The following is a 17,420-nucleotide window of genomic DNA, read 5'->3' on the forward strand; positions in this document are numbered from 1 at the left end:
CAAACCAACATATAAAGGTCACCCTCAAAACCAGAGAAATCTGACCTTATAAGAGGGGTGCAAAATTTCGTACTTCATCAGGACAAGAAGGCAGTGACCTAACAAGACAGGTTTAATAGAGGTGATCTTTATAGCAGGTTTGCCTGTATGATGAATTCTGTAATATATTACATACAGCAAAAGAAAATTAATAAAATGCTTCGCTGGGGCGCAGCTTGATACGACCGCAGAGGTCGAACCCTGAACAGTTGGGGCAAGTATGGACACAACATTCAAGCTTGATACAACTCTGAATTTGGATTGCTATTAAATATTTGACACAGCATAGGTTTCTGACACAGAAAGAATGTGGTCTAAGAACTTGATTTTTTTTAATTTACCTATTATGGTCCAATGTCCAAAATCAAAATACATGGTTAGATTCAGCATATTAAAGAACCCCATACATTCAATTTTTGTTAAAATCAAACAAAGTTTAATTTTGGACCCCAACTTGGACAAACTTGAAAACTGGGCCCATAATCAAAAATCTAAACACATGTTTAGATTCAGCAAATCAAAGAACCCCAAGAATTCAATTTTTGCTAAAATCAAACTAAGTTTAATTTTGGACCCTTTGGACCTTAATGTAGACCAATTTAAAAAACGGGACTTAAAATTAAAAATCTAAATACACGGTTAGATTTGGAATATCAAAGAACCCCAATAATTCAATTTTTGATGAAATCAAACAAAGTTTAATTTTGGACCCTTTTGACCTCAATATGAACCAATTTGATAGCGGGGCCCACAAATAAAAAATCTAAATTCATGGTTAGATTCAGCATATCAAAGAACCCCATATATTCAATTTTTGTTGAAATCAAAAAAAGTTTAATTTTGGACCCCAACTTTGACCAACTTGAAAACTGGGCCCATAATCAAAAATCTAAACACATGTTTAGATTCAGCATATCAAAGAACCCCAAGAATTCAATTTTTGTTAAAATCAAACTAAGTTTAATTTTGGACCCTTTGGACCTCAATGAAGACCAATTTAAAAAACGGGACCCAAATTAAAAATCTAAAAACACGGTTAGATTTGGCATATCAAAGAACCCCAATAATTCAATTTTTGATGAAATCAAACAAAGTTTAATTTTGGACCCTTTTGACCTCAATATGAACCAATTTGATAGCAAGGCCAACAAATAATAAATCTAAATACATGGTTAGATTCAGCATATCAAAGAACCTCATATTTTCAATTTTTGTTGAAATCAAAAAAAGTTTAATTTTGGACCCCAATTTGGACCAACTTTAAAACTGGGCCCATAATCATAAATCTAAATACATGTTTAGATTCAGCATATCAAAGAACCCCATATATTCAATTTTTGTTGAAATCAAACAAAGTTTAAATACTGGACCCTATCTTGGACCAACTTGAAAACTGGGCCCATAATCAAAAATCTAAACACATGTTTAGATTCAGCATATCAAAGAACCCCAAGAATTCAATTTTTGTTAAAATCAAACTAAGTTTAATTTTGGACCCTTTGGACCTTAATGTAGACCAATTTAAAAAACAGGACCCAAAATTAAAAATCTAAATACACGGTTAGATTTGGAATATCAAAGAACTCCAATAATTCAATTTTAGATGAAATCAAACAAAAGTTTAATTTTGGACCCTTTTGACCTCAATATGAACCAATTTGATAACGGGGTCCACAAATAAAAAATCTAAATACATGGTTAGATTCAGCATATCAAAGAACCCAATATATTCAATTTTTGTTGAAATCAAACAGTTTAATTTTGGACCCCAATTTGGACCAAATTGAAAACTGGGCCAAAAATCAAAAATCTAAATACATGTTTAGATTCAGCATATCAAAGAACCTCATATATTCAATTTTTGCTACAATCAAACAAAGTTTAATTTTGGACCCTTTGGACCTTAATGTAGACCAATTTGAAAACTGGACCCAAAATTAAAAATCTAAATACACTGTTAGATTCGGCATAACAAATAAATAAATGTGATCAAAGATTTTACAAATCTAATGCGCCATACTGTGCAATTAAAGATTACTTCTTAAAATTTTTCAATATTTGAAATTTGAAAAAAAAAAAATATTTGAGGAATAATTCTTTTTAATTTCTGAAATCTGAAATGAGAAAAAATTGCCCCCCCCCCCCCCCACAATTTCTTTTTATCCCCCCCCCCCCTTTTTTCCCTTAAAAAAATTCTTTCCCTCAAGATATGGTCATAATCTCAATTCAAATTTCCAATGGAGTTGGCAACCATAATTACCCATTTAAATTTACCATAGTGCTAACTTAATCTATTTTATAATAGAATTAAAAATATAGTGTCAAATCATTCATATGGATTTTTTTGTAAAAAAAAAAGATGCAACATTTGCAGATATTTTTACTGGTCTTCCTTTATAAATATGCATTTCTTTAAACATAATTTAAGTGTAAGGGAAGTAACCAAAACGTTGTATTTGGATTACCTCCCTTACACTGTTTTAAATTATCTTTATTGTTCATTAACCATTACTTTATACATAATTTAAAAGCAGTGTAAGGGAGATAATTTCAATGATGTATTTGATTTATCTCCCTTACACTGCTTTAAATTATGTTTTGTACTAAAGTATTTGTCCATTAACCAGGACAACCTTGTTTTTCCCCCTTTTTTGCCCCTAATTCCTAAACGGTTTGAGCCATAACCCCCCAAAGCAAATCCTAACCATCCCTTTGTGGTATGATAACTTGTAGTATAATTTCAGAGAGATCCATACACCGTTCCACAGTTATTGCCTGGAAACTAGAAAATGCTTATTTTTGGCCCCTAATTCCTTAACTGTTGTTACCTTAACCCCCAAAATCAATCCCCACCTTCCTTTTGTGGTATTTAACCTTATGGTCAAATTTCAAAAAGATCCATTCACTTAAACTAAAGTTAGAGTGCGAAAACCAATGTGTCTTCGGACGACGACGCCGGACGACGACAATGCCAACGTCATACCAATATACGACCACAAAATTTGTTTGCGGTCGTATAAAAATTGATGCGCTGAACACTTTTTCCATTGCAAAAACAAAATGGGAAAAAATCAAGACTTGTTGGCTTAAACTTTTTCCACATTCCGTGAACATTCAAGCAGAAATCAAACTAAACACAGCAGCATTAAAATGCGGTCAAGGCCATATTCCATATATATCAAACTTATTTATACTCCTTACATATGGGGCATTTAGGTCATCCTCTTATTCCTGTAGAAAATCAGAGTTTACCTAAGTTAATATATTCAAACCATCTTATCAAACTGGTATGTGGACGCTTATGTAGTTTATTTAGGTTTAGCTAGCTATTAAACCAGGTTTAATCAATAATTTTCTACATAAGGAAATGCCTGTACCAAGTCAGGAATATGACAGTTGTTTTCCATTCGTTTGATGTGTTCTAGCTTTTGATTTTGCCATTTGATAAGGGTCTTTCCGTTTTGAATTTTCCTTGGTATTTTTGTTATTATACTTTTTAGTAAATAACTTTAATGACTTTTAATTGAAGACTAGATAAAAACCTTCAAGGGGTAACTTATATATATGAGGGCAACAACAGTTTTGATACATTTCAAATTCTCAGCATTGATACATAATTTTAGCCATTTATATCTGTTGGCTTTTTCAAACAACTAAATACCTGTTTGTTAAACGCTTGACTTGAATTATTCTGCAAGATTTTTTACTGTTATTGAATTAGAATTCTTAAATATTTTTAAAAATCATCAGTTGCAAGATTTTTTTATTTTATATAGTTTGTATGTTAATAAATAACAAATTTTCATAGTTATGAAATATATATTAATGTTTAAATACACCAAATATAGCTGTGTATTGTTCTGATTTCTCCTAATCTTCTTAATGATCAAAAGAAGTTGGTGCTTAAATTAATAAGCATCAATGCAAAATCTTAAGGTTCTTGTGGTGTTTTCCGACTGTCTTTTACTTTTAGCCATGGTATTTTCTGTCTTTCTTCAACATGTTTTTTTACTGCCCCCTGGTTTCTTATCCTCTTTTTTAAAGTTAAAATTTTTTATATGAAGAAACTTCGATGAAATACTTTAAAGTAGAATTTAATAATAATTAATGATAGAGCATAAAAAAAGAGCTTTAATTTGCTGCAATTTAAAAGAAGGCTGACATTCCAAGTGAATTATATACTGTGGATTCATTTTTATTCGTTGTATACCAATTTTCGTGGGTTTCATTGGTCACAGTGAACCACGAATTTAAGAATTCAACGAAGAATAATCCCGAGAAATGTGTATGGAGTCGGATGTTTATTTCCGGTTATTTTATGCAGTTCTAGTATAGTGTTGACTAGCGATAAACATTGAAACATAACACATGTTTTTAATGAAAGAAGATACAAGTATTAATATCAGTGATAATTTACTTTTTAAAATTGATTAAAACTGTTCATGGAAAATAATTGCAAGTTGTTAATTACCGTGTCATAGTTTGGTTTACTGGTGATCAAAAATCAGTAGGATTAAGTACGGGGATATTGCCCGTAGGTAATATTGTTTTATGACAGGAACATTTATTTTCACACCTTTTACTTATGCGACTGTTTATTATATCGTGATTAGGGAATGAGCTTTCAATCATAGAGTTTTGAATGCCTTATAAAATTCCGCCAGAATTTATAAATTGTAAAACAACAAACAAATAATTAGTTGTCTCTGTCCATTATTGTTATAGAAGTTTTCAATGAACACTTTAACCTAGAATGACCAAGCAAGGATTTTGACAATTCAAAACTTTTTCAATGAACTCCTTCTTTTTTGTTTGTTTTATTATTGATCAAACCAAGGAGGTTATATGATCTCCTAAATAAAAAAAAAATCCACAAAATACGTATCTGAATTTTTTTTTTTTTTGTAATCAGCGATCCACGAATTTACGTTTACCACGAAACGCCTTTTTTTCTTTATCCACGAAAATTGATACCCACGAAAATAAATGAATCCACAGTAAGAAAATTTTATTTCATTTTACAAATATATTCAAACACAACAATTAACTGAACTTGACCTGATGTATCTTGTAAGAAAAGAATAATTCATGAACTTTACCTTTTTTCCTTTAGCTGCTGCTGGTTGAGGCAGCCTCATAACTTCTACTGGCCAGAAACGACACTTAGCAATCTTATCCTGAAAACTATTACAAGGAGAAAAACATAAATTTTGAGGTAGTACATCTTCAAAACCATAATTAGCTAGTTTTTAATTTCCCAATGTTTAATCTCGAAGAAAAATAAGCTTTAAAGATTGTAGAATAGTCCTTGTATATTCAAATACAGCTTCATGACATACATAATGTTAGAAAAAGCTATTCTATTGATAAACCAATGAGAATACAGACAGTGTTAAAAGGGATGTTTAAGATTTTCAGAAATAAAATGCAAGTCAATACAATAAATGTTTATTTTTCATTCTAACAGACCAGATAAACTTCCATATAAACAGACTATACCAATGTAATAAGCACTTAATAAAGATGGAGCATCAGAGGGCTTCACTGGATTTAGTTTCATCAGGAATGCTCAAATATTTTTTAGGCCAAGAGTGCTTTAATACTTGAAAACTTGAGGAGCTAAATGGGACCTTAAATGAATATCTATGTCTCTCTTCGGTCATCTTTGCCAGAGTAAGTTTTAAAATGTTTTGGTAATTTCATTTAATATATGAACCAAAAAAGACTTTTTACCTCTTTTCTGCAGAAATATCCATATAGCATCTCCTTTCTGTATTCCAAGTGACACGTAACTTTTCTGTTTCAGCAGAGTGTCTGTGTTCCCTGTCCTCTTTTCCACGAAATTCACCATCCTCATCTTCTACAGGGTCACTTGGTATAAAACTACAAAGAAAAATGTGTCCATGAGAAAAAATGTTCTTATGCTTTGGCATAAATGTTTTCCTCAGACAGAACTGAATGTCAAATAGAAATAGAAATAAATGTCCTTAATTAACATTCCTTTGGCATTATTATTTTCTGAATGCCCTATACTAAATACTGTAAATTCAGATTTTTTTGTAGTGAACCAGACTAGAAAATATTTTACTAAAAGTTGTATCTTTGATTGGTAGCTATAGTGATCTTATTTTATATATTAAGAAATTACTTTTTTATAAAAATGTGGGTTTCTGGAAATGTACCAAAAGCACTAAATTTATTCAGTCTAGCTGCAAAAATTATGTACTTTTTCTAAAAAAAATAATTTTAATTTAAATTCTTTAAATACACATTAAATACAAATTTCAGGAAGATTTCATGATTTCTAAAAAATAAATCACCTACCTAAACACACTAAACCATGAAGGTGAGGTCATAAAATGGGAAAGAAACAATTTTTTATTGGTGGTTTACATTTTCAGGGGTGGGGGGAATAAAAATGTTAATTTTATAAAAGTGACATTTCATTGTGTTATATCTTTTTTGATAAAAAAAAATATCCCCAAATCCCATCTTTATAATATGAACTTAAAGAATATCTATTCAGAATCACACTTATAAGCCTTGCAATATTTTCAGTCATCTAAGATTTGCAGTAATGTTAGTATGCATTACAGACAAATCCTGAATCTGATACATGTTAAAAGTGAATATATCAGGAAACATACTGGAGCTTAACTGTTTCTATATGTCAGATTTCATAAAAAAAAATATAAGTTTTGACTTTAGTAACTATTATAGAAATATATTTCTATAGAACAAATGTTTGAAATTACTATCAAACAAGAATGTGTACATAGTACACAGATGCCCCACTCACACTATCATTTTCTATGTTCAGTGGAACGTGAAATTGGGGTCAAAACTCTAATTTGGCATTACAATTAGAAAGATCATATCATAGGGAACATGTTTACTAAGTTTCAAGTTGATTGGACTTCAAATTCATCAAAAACTACCTTGACCAAAAACTTTAACCTGAAGCGGGACAGACGGACGGATGGAAGAACGAACAGATGCACAGACCAGAAAACATAATGCCCCTACTACTATTGTAGGTGGGGCATAAAAAGAAGCAGAAGACATCTAAGGGACAATAAAAATCATATGTGGAAGAAAAATTGACAAAATTATGGTGAAAAAAGAAAAACAACTTTTCACAAAATACTACATAAAAAACTTATAGACTGAGCAACATGAACGCCACCAAAAACCTGGGATGACCTCAGATAAGTTTGAACAAGTCTAATCCAATGCTTTATTGGTATACCATATATATTTACCTTTCTGGAATGTAAACAGCATTCCCCTGTGCAGAACCAGGAGATGCCCATTTCTTCTGCTTGTTTGGGACTTCCTTGTCAGTACCAGGTTTCAATTGACCACTAGCAAATACGACAGGTACTTCTTTCTAAAAACAAAAATTTAAAAGTCATAAATACTTAAGCTGAATGGTTAGATTTTCACTCAAATCAACAATAAAAATTCCATTGGCTTAAACATTATTTTTTATTACACTTAAATCCTATACCGATCACCAAATGTAAATAAACTCTACACCTTTTTGATGCTGTTCTCCAAATATTTTAGAAGATTTCCTTGTGTACATCAACACCATATCCACTGAGTTACTCAATATTTGGTATGCTATCATTTTCTACAGTTAATAGTTAAGAAAAAAGAAATGCTGTGGATTCTTTTATTTTGTTTGTGCCAATTTCATGTATTGAGACAAAAATAATATTTTCTTCAATAATTGATTTGGTCATGGATAGCAGATTTTTATTGTTGAATACTCTTATACCTACAAAACCCACAAAAAAAAAGTACCTAACGAATAATAATGAATCCACAGTACCCTTTTAGGTAATGAAATACAAAAGGGTTTAGTGGCAACTTCTACAATTATTTTGAATGGTTCCCACTGAATTAAAGAATAAATCTCAATTTTCTTTCTTTTTACCGTTTATCTAATAAATCAATCAACTAAAAATCCATAAATGAGTATAACTTACATCAGCAGCTACAGGAACTGGTAATGCTGTAGCATAAGCATACTGGGTCCCTGCCATTGTCCATGACTCAGGAGGTGCATACACTGTTTCTACTGTGACGGTCATCAAATTACCAATTCCTTGCTCTTGTACATCCATCAAATGATCATTGACGCAAATAGATACATCTATTGTTGGCTGGTTAAAATAATTAATAATGTGATTGAGTAAACTAAATGTTAAAGATGTATTGTAAGTTTTAAGCAAAAATTTAAGTTAGAATGAAAGACATCTTGATTTATTTTGATAATCTGTTTCTATTTCGCAATAGTTCTGCTCTCATATTGGGACGTCACTGGTAACTTCACCTCACATTTCAAATCTGTAATACTAGTATTACAGAGAGGCTGGGCAGGGTGATAAAAACATAGGTTAATACAAAAATGAAAAAAACAGTATTATTCATATCTTCTGTATTGCCATGTAACTCAAAATGGTCATCGGCTTACACTCAATAAGAAAGACGTAATATTGCAGCTTTCACTAAATACTATGGTGTTCGTTGCTGAATGACTCGAACATCACCACATTTTTACAACTACAGCTACTGTATGAAGTTTTCTTTAGTTCATTTCCATCATCTAATAAGACCAATTTCATATTTCATTTTTCTATATACAAGAGATTGTAATTTTACATGTAGACAAGGCATAATACTTAAGTACTTTTAAAAAAAATTCTCATTGACCCAAAATTTAAAAAAAACCTAAAATGGTTGTAAGTCTTACCCTTGGATTTTCTGGAGGAATACTCTCTAATGGTGAACCTGGTGATGGGTTGATGGTCAATGAATATACTTCTTTTGTTTTTCCTGAGAGAAAAAAAATATTTAATAAATTATATACATGCATTTCTTTTTCAAATAAAACTGCTTTCATGTTAATCATGGCATTATTCACTAGCAAGATGGAGCATGGATTGAATCACTGAACTTATTATCCTTGGGAATGTTTCAACTTATTCTAAATATATATCTCATTCCTAATTGATATTTACTTTTTGTTTGTTCAATATTTACCTTTAAGCAAAGGAAGTAAATCAACTGTGGCTTGTCCAAGAGGAGTTATCTTTTCTTCTTTCTGCTTCTTCTCTTTTGGTAAGACTTCAATAACAGTCACTGAAAAATGAAATGAAAAATTATAAGCTGGTTCACTGTAGGAGGAGTTATCCGGAAACGCTATGCACCTCTTATGCAAGTAAATACTCCAAAAAATGACAAAGTTCAACTATCTCCCAAAAAGCAGATATAAATAAAAATCGAAACCCAGACCACATGCACACCTTCAATATATGTACAAACAGCCAGCAAAGTGAAAACTTCCTAGCATTCAAACTGTAGGAGGAGTTATTCGGAAACACTATGCACCTCTAATGCAAGTAAATACTCCAAAAAACGACAAACTTCAACTATCTCCCAAAAGAGCAAATATTAAAAAAATCAAAACCCTGACCACATGCACACCTTCAATATATGTACAAACAGCCAGCAAAGTGAAAACTTCCTAGCATTCAAACTGTAGGAGGAGTTATCTGAAATAGCTATATACCCATAATGGGACGGATGGAAGGAAGGACAGACGGACGGACAAGGGTAAAACAATATGCCCCCAACTTTCAGTTGCAGGGGCATAAAAAAGTAAAAATTTGTTTAAGTCTGATTTATTTATACGCTTACTGATTTATGTGTAGTTCACTTTCAAAACTTTTGCCATTTAAAATTCAATAGTTCTCACTAAGGCAAGTCCATGAGTCCTGGACTCCTGAAATCTGTCTGGGCTCATCATTTTCAAAACTGGTGAGCCCAAAGATGCATTAAGATTGTAAAATGCTGTATCAACTGAGCACATCTATCATCATTTTATATCAAAAATTTAAAAATAATTTAAATTTGATGTCATTTTCTTGCTCTTTTTTCATGGAGACTGCTACAATGAAATATATAACAATACAATTCCACCTTCTCACTGTTGGACTCGCCATGGCCAAAAATGATAAGTCCGTGGACTTACCTTAAAAAATCCTTAGTTAGAACACTGATATTATTCATGATAAATTATTCCAGAAACCTGTGTTGTCAATGTGGGTATCAAATTTTGTTACAGTATTTACTGATTTGAAAAACTCTCTCTCAAGTCATGATTGGAATCTGAGATTAATCTTCAGTCATTAGCTAGTTGCCCCCATGTCAGGGCATCTTTGATTGAGGATCAACTTCCAGATTCAGTTACTCAAAGCTAGATCAATTATATTCATATTCAGGTATATACAGTCGAACCTCGTTGTGTCGAAGTCGAAGGGACCGGACCAAAGTATTCGACTCACCCGAGGTTCGACTCATCCGAGGTCGAGTGTGTCGTCATAAATTTGGAATGCATGAACTACGGTATGAGATTTGTGTAAACTAGATACAATGAACAGTGTGCCTTTTTTCGATATGACACTTTATGATTGTGTATTCAATCTCCATTTTTGGTCCTTCGTAATAATTAAACACACAAGTACAGATACAAATCATGCACAAATAAAATCAATAGTCTACACAAATATTTACAAATGTCAGTCACTATAAATTATGAAATCCCTCGCGGCACGAAATAAGTTCTGAACGATCTCTGATGAGGTCGTCTGCTTTACATTAAATTATCATGAATTTATTATAATCGCCTAATCCTTTTATTTATTGTAATTAATGAGTTTTAAATCTAACGTTTCATTTAATCTCGGCTTGGGTCATTTAAATTCGTTTCGTTTTTATCTCAGGTGAAAAATGTTCAACAACACTAATATTCCGCTTGAACGATCAACAAAGGTGTTAATTAGCGGTCTTCATAAACATGTCATTTTAACCGTTATACAAACAAGAATGTTTACTCAGCTTTAATCTCTTTTGAAAATGATTAGGTGACATAAGAAATACAACCGATTTGAATTTTTATCATTAGGCCTGCATCTTTCGAAAATTCTTACTTTCGAACTTCGAGACATTGGGGTCAATTTACATTAATTTTACTTCGACGGGACTATAAAATTTACTCGACTTAACCGAGTATTCGAATCAACCGAGTTCGACTTATCAGAGGTAATTATGCATTGATCAAACGGGAATTTTACCGGGACCGAGAAATTACTTCGACTCATCCGAGTTTTCCACACAACCGAGTTCGACACAACGAGGTTCGACTGTATGTGTATCATCAATTATATAGATATAAAAATCTACTTAAAAACAGTACAACATTTTGAAGTAACATGCAACACTGTGAAAGTAAAGTTACATACAAACAACAGGCTTGTGTGCTATCTCATCCAGAACATTGGAATCATCATAATTAACATTAATGGTCTCTGTATAGTTAATCTCTGCTGGTGCATCTGGACTACAGTCTACCTTTGGTGGGTCCCCAGTCATTAATGTTTTATCACCAAACTCCATTTTAACCATGACCTGAACATTGTCACCCTTGGATCCTTTCTGTAAATTAAACGACATGATTTCCTAAACAACTGATGTGCAAATGCATATACTGTTTAATTTTTTGCTATTTCTTTATTATGTGCATATAAAACTGTATAAAATAAAGGCACAGGTGCTATATTTAATTTAAAGCACCTGTGCCGTTACAAAGGTACTACATATTCAGACCTTATTTTACTTTTTATATATTACAGTGAAAAACCTTGAATAACATTTAGCATATACAATAAAATAGACTGTAAATATTTATAGTTTTAACATACAAGAACTATTTTTTGGTGTTATAACTATTTTCTACTATCGATATCTTGGCTTTCATATTAAAAACTTTTTATGATGAGTCTGAGTCAAACACTATTTTTTAGGCAGTAGGCACAACTTTTGAAGGATCTAAGTACTTCCCACATTATTGATTTTCTTTTATATATCATAAAACATAACATATAATACCAAATGACATCCAGAAAAGTTTATAATACTGATCTTTTTTCAAGAAAAAAAATCAAATTTTAAAGTTCAACCCCATAAGTATAGCAAAAAAACAACATTTATTTGACATTTCTTGATCTAATGTTTTTTTAATTGAGGGAAATAATTTTCATAAACATTCTTCTGGAAAACAGTCCAAAATAATAGTTTCACTTCTGAAGCATGCAGTTATGCGCTTAACAGGTAGTAAATAAAGCAAATTCATCTTTTTCAAAATTAAATATTTCAGCATATTAATGGAATCACCTTATTTGAAGTCAACATTTACTACATATTGTTTGGTGAATATTCATTACAGGTGTTAGTTCATTTTTGTTCAATGTAATGAATGTGAATTGACATTACTATTGGTTATATATATTTAATACATATTGTTTTGTTCGTGCTGGAGTGCTCTGCTTTTATTATTTTTTCATCTTCATATAAGATAATAATTCAACATATACATATATAAAAAATGAAAATTATGAGATTTTTGAAGGAAACATACCAGATTTTTTACTCTTTGTACTGTTATAGAGATTGGCTCTGGAGGCCTACTTCCGGTGGTGTCTGCATCTGCCATTTTGATATCCCTATAAAAAATCAAATATGTGTATAAAGATATTGAAAAAAACAATGAGTACTTACATCAAAAATGCAACTGTTCAGTAACCCATTTGAAAATTGATATGAGAGCATCCCAGCTAGCATATTTATGTTTCAATCATCAAATCAGTTCTTCTGAAGCAGGTTTTGTTATATATTGTAGTAGTGTTTTATAAATCCTTTTTTTTTAACATAGTGCTTAATTCTTTTTCTTTTAGCGATAAATGTAATCATACATGTAGATTGTCTGACATAAATTTTGTCTTTTCACAAACGTTTTGAATAAAAATACTTTATCATACTTTGCTGTAGTTACTGTTATTATTTAATAGTTATACAGTGGAATATGCTGAGTCTGCACGGCAGGTGATATTGTGCATTCCTTGATTTTGTCATATCCGCAATGTAACATACGTGTAAACAGAATTTTTCCTGTAATTGTTTAAGATTTTCAAAGGGACTGAAACAGGTTTAAATTGAAAAGTTCAAGCATGAATCTGTAATTACAATCCCATGTTCAACAATTTTTCATTAAAACTAAGATGAAATCTTCAATTAAATTGTTTCATCATATGATAGATTTTATCAAACGGAAATAATTTTTGCTTCCCATTCTATGGAGTCTGAACTTATTTCACAATACAAAATATTTCCTTTCTTCAAAAATAGCTATTTCTAAAAGTCAGGCATGAAATCCATAGGCATTTGAAGAACTGTCAAAATCAGGGTTTCACTAATTTTGGATACACTTTACACAAAATTTTACAGGCGAAATTATACCTAGAGATGATTTCACGATTTTCTTTCACAAAATATTATCCTGTTATTGGTTTTATGAGTTTATCAATGTGTAATCAAGTCTTTGGTGTGCTGATATACCAAACTACTCCATAGCATACGATACAGTTACAGGGGAGTTAATGACGTATCCAACATAAAATGTTTTATTTCGAGACGTCAACCTGTGACGTTTTGGAAAAAAAGATGCATTGTTTGACAGATTTTAATCATTAGCTTGAAAATGAGTACAATGACTCCTCTTTTTAAAAATGACATTTGGGTTGATTATGTATGAAGATTCTTTGAACCAATTTTTAGGAAAAAATCACCTTTTTTTGTTATATAAATATACGGCAAAAAAATGCTGTTTTTTTTTCCTAAACTCATGAAACTGTGTTTATCCTATGAAACAAAAACGTTACGAGTCTTTAGGTTTGTCTATCCAAAGGATAAAAGTGTCCAAGAACACGATATTTGAGTAAATGTCTAAAATTCTGACCGCATTTATCTCTAGAAGTATCACATGAAGGTATATTTCTTATAACATATTTGAATTGACGTGAAAAATAGCTTGTATGCAAAAATTCATAAAAAATCACTGTGGGATCAAAACTGTATCATATGCCCTTAAGAAGATGATTGTTTTAAATTATTATTAATAATTTTATTTGTGTTGTTTGTTGAATGTGGAGTTATTTTATTGAATTGATATTATTGGATTTTATTTACTATAGACCAATATCAAGTTTTTTATGAATGAGTAACACCGGTTGACCTGAGGTCAATCTGCGTAAATGATGTCATTGAACAATCTGTTATTACAGTACTGTGATGTAATAACATCAGCATTGTGACAAGAAAATATTGAAAAGTGCATGAATTTGAAAGCCTTCTATCAATTCATCTGCATTCACAGGTAACATCTACACCTATACCTCATTATTATTAAAGAAAAAATACAACAGTAAACATCGCGTTAATTTTCACTAAGAAAAATGCTATGCCAAAAGGGGGGATCTCTTTCATACAATGTTCCAGAGATTGGCTGGTATGTCCAAACTAAACTGCTAAAACCAACCCCAACCCACAACTTCAAGGCACAAGCATGACAAATATTGCAAACTGTATCCCCAGTATCTTGATTACATTTACAATCATGAGTTATGACGCGATTTCTTTGATCTTGTTTTAAAAAAAAACAAGTCCTTACAATATCTTACACTTAAACGAAAATATCTTATTTAAGTTTCGATGACAGTATCTTACTCTGACTCTCACTTTAACTTCAACCAAATAATATCGTTTGCCGCCGTAGCCAAGGCGATGCTTTCCGATTTCCGTTTCCGTTGGTAGAATTAAACGCGAGAATTTAGCAAGTACTATGTTCTAGACAGATTATTTCTTCACAGAATCAGTCAAAAAATAGTTAATAATTCACGGAAACTGGGACACTTAAATATTGTAAGTTTAAAATTACTATAACATTACTATTTTTTATTTCTACATTGTACCATATAATGTCTCCTTATAATCAAGATAATAATTGTTTGAATTTTGTTGTTTTCATTATTTTTTATGAAAGAAATACCATATAAATATATATATATATATACAAGGATTTGTATACGTTAAGTTGATATAAATCCTTGATATATATAAATTGCCTAACAATGTACACCATAATTTTAACACACTATTTAGTATGTAAATATAAAAATATTAAATATTTACAATGAAAAAAAAAAAAAATCAACGCAATATATTTCGCAAGACAAACTAGCTTCATCGAGCGTGCATCTATCCAGGTGAAATCGGATCTAGAAAAGAAACTTTTGCAGCTTATTGTGAATTTTGTTGCTATTAAATAAATTCAAAATTTGAATGATGTTCAAGATTATTTATTGTTGAAGTAAATGTTAGTTTGCAACGTCCATTGGCCAATATTACAGAGATGTTAAGGACAATGCGACATAATAAATCATTCTATATCTTTCCTGAATCTTTTCTCGTCTTTTTCATTTAGACCATCAGGTTCTAAAGTATGGAGCTGGTGGATCCAAAAGTTTTCTCTTCTCCTTCTCCGCGCCGTGGTGTTCCACTCAATGTTCACTTCTATGATTTGAAACCAAAAACTGTCCCCTAACCAGACATAAGTTCGCTCAAAGAAACATCCTTTTGATAATGTTACTCTCCAAACTAAAAGACCAATTGAAAGAAATGGTCCTACTTTGTTTCATAAAAAAAGTATTACCAACGTAGATACAAATATCTTGTGTAGGAAGGGATAAATCAACTTTGTATTAAAAAAACACTCTGATTCAAACACAGAATTCTCTGAAACTGACAATGTCTTTGGTCCATGTCTGTCATATTTGTTCTTCGTAAATTGTTTTGTTATAAATTAGATCGTTTGTTTTCTCTATTGAATTGTTTCACATTGTTCATGTCGGGGCCTTTTTTTAACCGACTATACTGTATGGGGTTTTCGCATTGTTGAAGGCCGTAGGGTTGCCTATAATTTCTTACATCCACTTAATTTGAACTTTGGTGGATAGTTGTCTCATTGGCACATCTCCTTATTCTTATATTATCAGGATGCTTTTTTTATTTGCTACGTTTGGAGGACGTGTTTAACAATAAACAGGCAGATTTCATGCAGGATCTGTTTTTGATGAATGAACAGAGGAAAAAAGTATCCTTTAACTTCACGTTCTGATATATATTTTCAGATATGATATATATATGATGTCCTTTCACTAAAATTAAAATAATTCAAAGTTTGGTGACTATGTTGAACACATCTATCACATCGAACTTGAAATAAAGGATAAAACAGATACAGCCAACCTGTCTTATATCTTGACTTACAACTAGAAATTGACAATGAGGGTCGGTTGAGAACAAAACTTTTTGAAAATAGATGATTTCAGCTTCCCAATTGTGTACTTCCCATATTGAGGTAGCAACAGTCCAGGCAGCAGCACTTGAATATGGGCTAAACATCTCCCAGTTGATATGATATTCCAGCGCTTTCATTTCCATTCATGATTTCCTGGAAAGAGGGTTGCTGTTATTAAACTAAGGGTTATAAATGGTGAAGTAAAGGCCATCCATTCGAAAATTTTACGGGCCCCATCCCGATTTGGTTGACCATTATGGAATATCTGTTTCTCAGAAGATGACGAAGGATATGATCCAATTGTTGTAACCAGTGACAAACCCGTCGTCTTTTCCTCGAAAGTGACATCACCGAATTAGACTTATAACACAATGTGTTCCTACATGAGCAACACAACAGGTGCCATATGTTGACATGGATCTGGCTTACCTTTCCGAAGCACCTGAGATCACCCCCGGTTTTTTCAGTGGTTGTGTTGCCCCTCCTTTAGGTTTCTATGTTGTGTTTTGTAGAGTGTTTTGGTCGTTTTTCGTTTCTTGTCATATGGCGTTATTAGTTTGTCTTCGACATATGCGTTTGAAAATCCTTTTGAGAATATTCCTTTGAAAATGCAAGCTCTAGATTGTCATATATTCTGCCCTCTTTAACATGAATCCTTTGAGAAATGCTTACTTATGCTAGCTTCTTCCAGATGCGGATCCAGCCTTAGATGGTTGTCAGCGTGGAACATATGCCCCCATGAGAAATACATGACAACCGCTTTTTATTTTGGAAAATATCTCGTTAATTTAAAACAATTAAGACATGCCCACATGATAATAAAGTTGAAACGCCATGTCTAATATACTTTGTCCTTATTTAATGAAGCCCACAAATAATATTTTGTTCAACTTGAAATATCTAATTGTTAATTAGTCCAAAATTTTCCATTTAGAACTATCAAGTTAATGCCTGAGTTGCAAAATAACTAATGTTAGGTAATAATATAATTTTATTTAGGTAAAACTATAATTTTACTTAGGTATACTATAATTTTACTAAGTTAATACAGAGACATATGTGTATATAAGTCTCTGGTTAATATAATTTTACTTGTATAGTCCTTGGTTAATTTATT

General features: G+C 31.5%; 1 protein-coding gene across 8 annotated transcripts in view; it reads right to left on the reverse strand.

The window, feature by feature from the left end:
• The window catches only part of LOC127732614 (cilia- and flagella-associated protein 70-like), a 48,876-nt gene extending 34,138 nt beyond the window's left edge, over positions 1 to 14,738 (reverse strand). For 7 of the 8 annotated variants that reach the window (XM_052241695.1, XM_052241692.1, XM_052241694.1 and 4 more), the window contains exons 1-10: positions 14,671 to 14,738; positions 12,527 to 12,611; positions 11,352 to 11,544; positions 9,091 to 9,189; positions 8,801 to 8,883; positions 8,034 to 8,210; positions 7,302 to 7,429; positions 5,773 to 5,922; positions 5,139 to 5,223; positions 3,701 to 3,730 (exon numbers count right to left, since the gene is read on the reverse strand). In XM_052241695.1, the coding sequence (XP_052097655.1) occupies positions 3,701 to 3,730; positions 5,139 to 5,223; positions 5,773 to 5,922; positions 7,302 to 7,429; positions 8,034 to 8,210; positions 8,801 to 8,883; positions 9,091 to 9,189; positions 11,352 to 11,544; positions 12,527 to 12,601 (1,020 nt within the window). In that variant the 5' untranslated portion in view covers positions 12,602 to 12,611; positions 14,671 to 14,738. The remainder of the gene's footprint in view (positions 1 to 3,700; positions 3,731 to 5,138; positions 5,224 to 5,772; positions 5,923 to 7,301; positions 7,430 to 8,033; positions 8,211 to 8,800; positions 8,884 to 9,090; positions 9,190 to 11,351; positions 11,545 to 12,526; positions 12,612 to 14,670) is intronic. The other variant, XM_052241688.1, reaches the window with a different exon arrangement.
• Positions 14,739 to 17,420: the final 2,682 nt, after the last annotated feature.

Source organism: Mytilus californianus, unplaced genomic scaffold (assembly GCF_021869535.1).
Source record: "Mytilus californianus isolate M0D057914Y unplaced genomic scaffold, xbMytCali1.0.p SCAF_26, whole genome shotgun sequence".
NCBI classification, from domain to species: domain Eukaryota; kingdom Metazoa; phylum Mollusca; class Bivalvia; order Mytilida; family Mytilidae; genus Mytilus; species Mytilus californianus.